General features: G+C 35.2%; 1 protein-coding gene across 1 annotated transcript; it reads left to right on the top strand.

The window, feature by feature from the left end:
• Nucleotides 1-287: 287 nt before the first annotated feature.
• On the top strand, nt 288-2,390 carry LOC139881855 (protein NRT1/ PTR FAMILY 7.3-like; the record flags this gene model as incomplete). The annotated part of the gene is given in 5 exon segments (XM_071866258.1): nt 288-290; nt 379-596; nt 850-1,075; nt 1,078-1,402; nt 1,484-2,390. Coding segments are annotated over 5 exon segments (1,679 nt in total), but the record flags the coding sequence as incomplete, so codon positions are not given.
• Between the last annotated feature and the right edge of the window lie 5,554 nt (nt 2,391-7,944).

Below are 7,944 nucleotides of genomic sequence, written 5' to 3'. Positions count from 1 at the left end.
GATTGATCGGGTAATATTAATGAAGAGCCTTTAATTTGGACATGGAATGCAAGGTTGAAGTCGCATCTCAATAGTGAAAATAAATAATGCAACCCTATTGTAGCTAGACGTCATGTTAATTTGGCATAATAAACTATACTTTGGTCTTTTACCATTTCGATATTTATTGAAAGTACGTCCGACGTTATCTTCACACCCACGCTAACTTAACATACTGGTTTGTTTCTTTTTTGTTGTTGTTTTTTTTTTTTTTTTTTTTTTTTTTTTTTTTTTTTTTGTAACAATAGTACGTACATTACCGAAATGGTCGGTTTTAATTAATAAGTGATGAAATTTTGGTGGTTGATTAATTAATTATATTATATTATGGGTGATCAGTGAACCAAGGATTGGCAACCCTGGCATTTTTTGGAGTGGGAATAAATCTGATTTTATTCCTAACAAGGGTTTTACAACAGAACAATGCAGATGCTGCTAACAATGTGAGCAAATGGACTGGAACTGTCTATATCTTCTCTCTTATCGGAGCTTTCCTAAGTGATTCTTACTGGGGAAGATATAAAACATGTGCCATTTTCCAGATCATCTTTGTCATTGTAAGTAAGAATTTTAATACTACCTTTGTCTTCAATCAGACGACATATTTGCTTTTTACGTTCATTGAAAAGTTTATGTATTACTCCCTCCGTCTCAAAATACATGATGTTTTGATTTTTATGGCAAATGTAAATTACACATGCTACAAGAATCAAAACTTAATGTATTTTGAGACAGAGGTAGTAGTTATTTATAGATAGAGGGAGTAATTAGTTGCAATTTTATTCTAATGCATATATAATGTTAATGCAGGGTCTGGCATCGCTTGCATTGTCATCGCAGCTCTTCTTGATCAGGCCGAAAGGCTGCGGGGACCACGAAACTAATTGTGGGACCCATTCTAGCTTGGAGGTTGGATTGTTTTACCTGTCAATCTACCTGATAGCATTAGGAAATGGTGGTTACCAGCCGAACATTGCTACGTTTGGGGCGGATCAGTACGATGGAGAGAATCCGAAAGAAGGGCAGTCGAAGGTGGCGTTTTCAGCTACTTTTACCTGGCATTGAACCTCGGCTCGCTCTTCTCCAACACATTCTTGGCCTATTTGGAAGACAAAGGCTTGTGGACATTAGGGTTTTGGGCTTCTGCCGCCTCTGCATTTGCAGCCCTTGTTCTGTTTTTAGCCGGAACCTCGAAATACAGGCATTTCAAGCCACGTGGCAACCCTCTGTCTAGGTTTTCTCATGTTCTTGTCTCTGCCACAAAAAAATGGACAGCCAAAATGCCTCAAAATGATCATTTGTATGATGCCGTGGAGCCTAAGGATTCTGGAAACAGACGGTTGCTTCACTCTCAGGGCTTCAAGTAAGTATAATATAAAAAATTCCAATTCATTAATTTATAACAAAATACTAGCTGCTAATTAATAATTTATAAATAAATTAGGTTTTTGGACCGAGCTGCATATATTTCCTCGAGAGATGTAGATGACTTGAAACAAGATTATCGAAGTCCTTGGCGTTTGTGCCCTGTTACACAAGTAGAGGAAGTTAAATGTGTATTGAGATTGCTCCCGATCTGGCTCTGCACAATTCTCTACTCCGTCGTCTTTACACAGATGGCTTCCCTTTTTGTGGAACAAGGCGCTGCCATGAAAACTACACTTTCCGATTTCAGAATTCCGCCAGCTAGCATGTCCAGCTTCGACATTCTCAGTGTTGCTTTCTTCATTTTCCTATACAGAAGAGTTATTCATCTGATCGTATGCAGAGTGAGAAAGAAAAACAGTTGTGATATTGATAATAAAGGACTGACAGAGCTTCAAAGGATGGGTATCGGACTTGTTATCGCAATCCTGGCGATGATTTCAGCAGGAATCGTCGAAGTTTATAGACTTAAATATGCAAAACCAGACTGTTTACATTGTGAAGGATCGAGCTCTCTGAGCATTTTCTGGCAAATTCCTCAATTTGCTTTGATCGGAGCATCTGAAGTTTTCATGTATGTGGGCCAGCTTGAGTTCTTCAACGCGCAAACGCCGGATGGATTGAAGAGTTTCGGGAGTGCTCTGTGCATGACGTCTATATCGTTGGGGAATTATGTCAGCAGCATTATCGTGACGATAGTTATGAATATCTCGACTGACGATAACATGCCAGGATGGATCCCTTCCAATCTAAACAAGGGCCATTTAGATAGGTTCTACTTCTTGTTAGCTGGATTGACCACGATTAACTTGCTTGTTTACATGGTTTGTGCTAGATGGTATAAGCATATCAAAGTAGATGGCAAGATCAGTAGTGGAGACGACGACGATGAGGACAATGGCAAGGATAAGCGACAACCTGTATAATTAATCACAGATTCTGGTACCAAATATATAATTAACTATATATATACATATATGATGACCATCAAATAATCAAGACATTGTAGAGTTTGTTTTGGGGCTCTTGTTTCACTCTTTGATTAGTGCACCTCGGTTTTTCGAGTCGGGGAGAATGTTAATTTAAGTGTATCATATTTATGTACTTAAGTTTTTTTTCAGGCAGTTATGATCCGATTGTGAAAAAATGAAGTGATTTTGCTTGTTCATTTACCTACCTCGTTTATGTTGGAGATATTCTTAAAGAAAGTTCTAGCCGAAAGTCATATTACTTGCTCGGCACTAACTTCCAGAGCAAGTAACTTCTACTGCAAGCAATCGTTCTACTCCTAGTTTTCAATATTGATCATTATTCACCACTCTGTTTCTAGAGTGTAATTTTTTGGTTTTCTGATACCTGAAAAATACAAAAATGGTCTTTCTATCATGTACATTATTGTATGGTCGACTTGAATAGTATTTTTTTTTTCCCGTTAACTGTGATTAATACAGATGATTTTATCTGCCATTGAAGAACTAAAGCGAAATCTCAACAAAAAAATATAGTAAACCTGATTCAGTTCTAATCTTTTTAGTCGATTTGATGGTTTGTCTCCACTATATCGAGTTGAGCATCGCGAGGTGTAGGCTTGTTTACAACTCGCTAAAAGGTTTTGGAAAAATTATCAACAAGCCTACAACTCGGTAAAATAACTCAACAAGTCTACAGCTCGCTATAAAATTTTGGAAAAAATCTCAGCAAGCTTACAACTCGCTAAAATAACACAACCCTACAACTCGCTAAAAAATGTTGGGATAATTTCAACAAGCCTACAACTCGCTACAAAACTCAACAAGCCTACAACTCCCTAAAATAACTCAACAAGCCTACAGCGCGCTATAAAAATTTGGAAAAAATCTCAACAAGCTCACAACTCGCTAAAATAACACAACCGTTGTCTAGTATGATTTTTGGCAAAAGTAACACTCTTTTTTTCCAAATTTTTGGAAAAAATCAGGCAACGGAATTGATGACATCGATCGCTCCAAAGCCATTAAATTGCTAAATATCCTTTTTGTATCGTTGTCTACTATGAATTTTGGCAAAAGTAACACTCTTTTTTTAGAATTATAGTCAGGGGCAGACGACCAGCTTACATCAAAGCAGACTTTTGAGTCGGACAACTTCCGTGTTTCTCCAAGCCATTTTATGCCTTAGAGAGTACCAGTGAAATGAAACTTAAAAATTATCTCTGGTTTCATGGTCCTCATACATTGGAGGAAGTAAGCTCTAGTAATATGAAGAGTAAAAATTATACAAAGTTGTCGGTGATGTGGCACCAGCTAGTCGATATAATGTATCGATAAGAGAGTATGGAAGTTGATTCTCAAACAACAAGAAGTCAATCCAAATTCTATGCCTAAACATTGGGTTGTTAAGCAAAGAATCATCTGTGTATTTAAGAGAAACCTCATTTCCACACCTTAAGAAGAGCTCAAATATGAAAAAGGAATCCAACAAAAGCATCTCCACGTAGTCTTTGCTTCCTAGTTCACAGGGTACAGTATACATATACATCTATATGTACCTTTCTTTCTTTTTTCGGGCAGTTATATATGATCCTATTGTGAAAAAATGAAGTGATTTTGCTTGTCCATTTACCTTGTATATATATGTTGGAGATATTCCTAAAGAAAGTTCTACCCGAAAATCATATTCCTAGCTAGCTCGGCACTAACTTCCAGCACAAGTAACTTCCACCGCAAGCAACTGCTTGACTCTTTGTAGTTTTCAATGAATTGTTGTTAAATACCTTATGTATTTGTTTATAAATACCTTTCATTGTATTCATTCAATTATTATATTAATAAAATCCTAGTTCTCTATTATTCCTATAGCATGGTATTCTCTATCAATGGAGTTAATTATTGGTTTTTTTGAGAGAGATGAAATTTGTTAAATAAATTGAAGGAGTTTCTTTTTCTTCCACATTTAGCTTGAATTAATGAAGCTTACCAATCACAAACTGAACATCATTCTTATCACTCGTAGAAGTTTAAATTTTTGTCAACAGACAACTATAATTTTCAGAGTTTACTTGTAAGTAATTACTATCTGATCAAAAAGGAAGTGCTGGAAAGCACATTTACACATGTGAATTGCTGAACTTTCTGTCAAATACATACACAGAATCAGAAACAAAACACAAACATTTAATTGTAAGAGAGACCAATTTGCAGAATATGTCGGTACGTTTTCAGTACCCTTCCTTTCATTATCGGCTCCTGGATTACATTACCCTCAATCCTTTTGTCTTAAACGATACATTTATCATACATATAATACTAACTCTATCTCCAAATTGATTGGAATAGATGACGTTTTGACTTTTTTTAAGTGTATCGACTGTTTTCACGGCCATGATCTTCATTAGCATCAGAACTATTAATATCAATCATAGCTGAATTGGGCCCTATTTTATTAGAAATTGAAATGTCCCGTGCTCAGAATGGATTTCAGCTGGATGTTAAGGAAGATCAAACAGCATACATCGATGGAGTTGAGAAACATGTAACTGTGTGAGCATTAGATCAACAACTACATATGATTCCTGACCGGAAGATGAGAGGCATCATGAAACATGGCATATAAACTTGTTCATACAAACACAAATTAAAGAACTTCTACAGAAGCTGCCTACATTCCAAATACAAACTCTAAGACGCACGATGTGCACCTTTGGATGTTTTGTTTGGGAAGTGATCATAGGAATTTCTTAATGACCTAAGTATCTTTTTTATTATTTTGGTTTGAGTTACTAAAACCCAAAGTTATAAATGCAAATTGTGTTTTATTATGTATGAATTTTATTGGTACGTGCATTTTGGGTGTGAACCTATAGAGACGACATATAAGATTCAAATTGGAGAGGATATCTGGCTGAGTCGACAACAAAGATGGATTGCGACTTCAACCAAGACGGTTCTACCAGACGAGACCCGATTAAAGTGATGCATAAGGACATGAATATTGCCGAAACGAGATTATCCCTTCAAGGGTGAAACAAACATCTGCAATCCATCGAGACTCTTCAAGTGTTCAAAGGTTAAGATAGATGGATATGGCATGATCGCACATATAAATAAATCAACATATTAAAAGCACTCGCCCGGAGATGAGATGTGGTGTGATACTTTTGAATTGTCTCTTGTGTATAATTATTTTAACAAACACATTTCTATATATATATATAAAAAAAAAGGAGTGTTGAACGATGAAAGCATTATTGAGTCCAACATCGGGAATGATCGATGCACTTCAATCAATCATATGTAAGACCATGTGCTCCTTGAACTAGCTTTTGGGGTTGAGTTAGTCTCATGAGATCTTATCAAAATTATTTCAAAACATCACCATGGTATCATGGTTCTCGATTTGCAGGGGCGTGTTGAGCCCCACATTTAGCTAGAATGATTCACAATTAGCTAATAAAATGTTGTCTAGCAGGTGGTTTGTATTTCCCCTTGAAATCTATAATTGAATATCGTGTATACTTCAACAAACCAAATTTAAATTGTCCTTGAGAAATTGGGTCGGTACTATTTTCTATTTCCGTCCATGGGATGCTGGATGTATCTCTTGGGCCTCCGGGTTTAATCGCAGACTTTCCGCAGTCTACTGATTGTGGAAGATTACGTTCGAGTATGGGAATGGCAGAGGATGCCCCGAAACCCTAAACACTATAACTCCTCGTCAGATGCATTTTCCCCGAGAACATTGTCGAATTTTTCTCGAACATAAACTTGTTGAACTTGAGGAAGGCTACCGCGCATCGATGTATCTTTGATGTTCTTCATGCACCTCCAAATCTTTTTTTCCATGATGGGCTTTCCACTTGTTGTAGAGATTTGGAAACACAATTTCTTCTAAAGCACTTCTGTAGAACTTGAATAGTCCACGCTTTAGTCTATCAAATCGTCTAGACATGTTGAAAATCCTGTCAAGAAAACAATAAGAATTTGTAAAGAAAACAGTAAAAGGCATGCTTGAAGGCTTTGTGATTTTAAGAAAACATATAAACATTTTGAGTTTAAGTTTTAGAAATCTCAGAAGCCATTTGAAGAAAAATAGCTTAGCTTTTTATTTATCTACACTAACAAATTGAAAATAAAAGACTCAGAAACAAGAAGAACACGCCATTTTAGCTAGAATCAGTTGAATGTCATACTCGCAGAAGGATATCCTTGGTTGGACTTGAAGCCTTAGTAGTAGCAAACATACGATGATACGAAGCAATAACGCAAAAATAAGGACTTAAAAACTCGGCCTCCACGCAGGATTTATTGGAATTGTACCAGTTTGCTAAAGAAACTTTACGAGGTAGTGATTTGTAAGCTAAATTAATTTTGAGGTATCAAAAATGAAATTATCCCCGACTATCAAGGATAATACCCTCATAAGGTTTGTGTCCAACTGAAGGTTGTGCGGAACTCCCTGTATTTAAAAAATCGCTTTGTAGCTTCTGATGCTGAAAAAAATTCGTCCAAAATTGCCTGTACAAGTTCTTTTTTCGGCTTACGTGTAGCTTATATGCCAATTAAAAACCCAACATGCATTTCGATTCATCTCCACATCAAATAAATTTGCCACTTGATGGTCCAGTCGTTTCGAAATAAAAATCAAAATGAACCTAAACTCTATACTAAATCGAATCGAACCGACAAGATCCAATCATTAGATGTCATAAAAACTAAACCACATTGTTTTGGATAAAAGAAATGCCATTATTATTACTTGTAAAGTTGGTATGCTACCAGGCACCAGCATTGAGATTATAGCTGAACATCATTCTTATAACTTGTAGAAGTTTAAAATTTTCTCAACAGACAATTAAAGTACAGTAGAAACTCTTTAAATTAATATCCGGTAAATTAATAAACTCTCTAAAATAATAAATTTGTCCAGTTTTGATTTGGACCAATGTAAAAAATTGAAAAATTCGATAAAATAATAAGATAATAATTTTTTGGAAGAATCCTTTATAATTTTTTGTCCTAAATAAATCATAAATTCATAATTCATAAAAATTAAAAAAAAGATATTACACTCTATTGAAATATGATTTAATAGTTGTCTGTTTTCCTTTAAAGTTCAAGTATATTTGAAGTCATTGCCACCAAATAAAAACACAGTACAACTATTGAGTTCCAAGATTCGCTACAACGTAATTTTAAGAGGCATAGACTAATTTGCTTTTTGTTTGGTATGTACAATATAATTACTTAGTTTATACGGAAATGAATTACGTTGAATCGGTTAAAAACTCTTTAAATTAATAACTATTAATTTATCGATAAATTAATAACTCTCTAAATTAATAAATTTATAATTTATAGAGTTTAAACTGTAATTTTCAGAGTTTACATAAGGAACAACAAATTTGAATAACAGGATACTTATGTTACTAAAATGATGCTACTCTCTCTAAAATATTTCCAAATAAGATAGCGTCTGCCTTCACATCACATGTAGTAGAAAATA

The sequence above is a fragment of the Rutidosis leptorrhynchoides genome, unplaced genomic scaffold (assembly GCF_046630445.1).
Source record: "Rutidosis leptorrhynchoides isolate AG116_Rl617_1_P2 unplaced genomic scaffold, CSIRO_AGI_Rlap_v1 contig203, whole genome shotgun sequence".
In the NCBI taxonomy this organism is placed as follows: Eukaryota; Viridiplantae; Streptophyta; class Magnoliopsida; order Asterales; family Asteraceae; genus Rutidosis; species Rutidosis leptorrhynchoides.
Note: the sequence above shows the minus strand (reverse complement) of the source record. Positions and strands in the feature narration are given on the sequence as shown.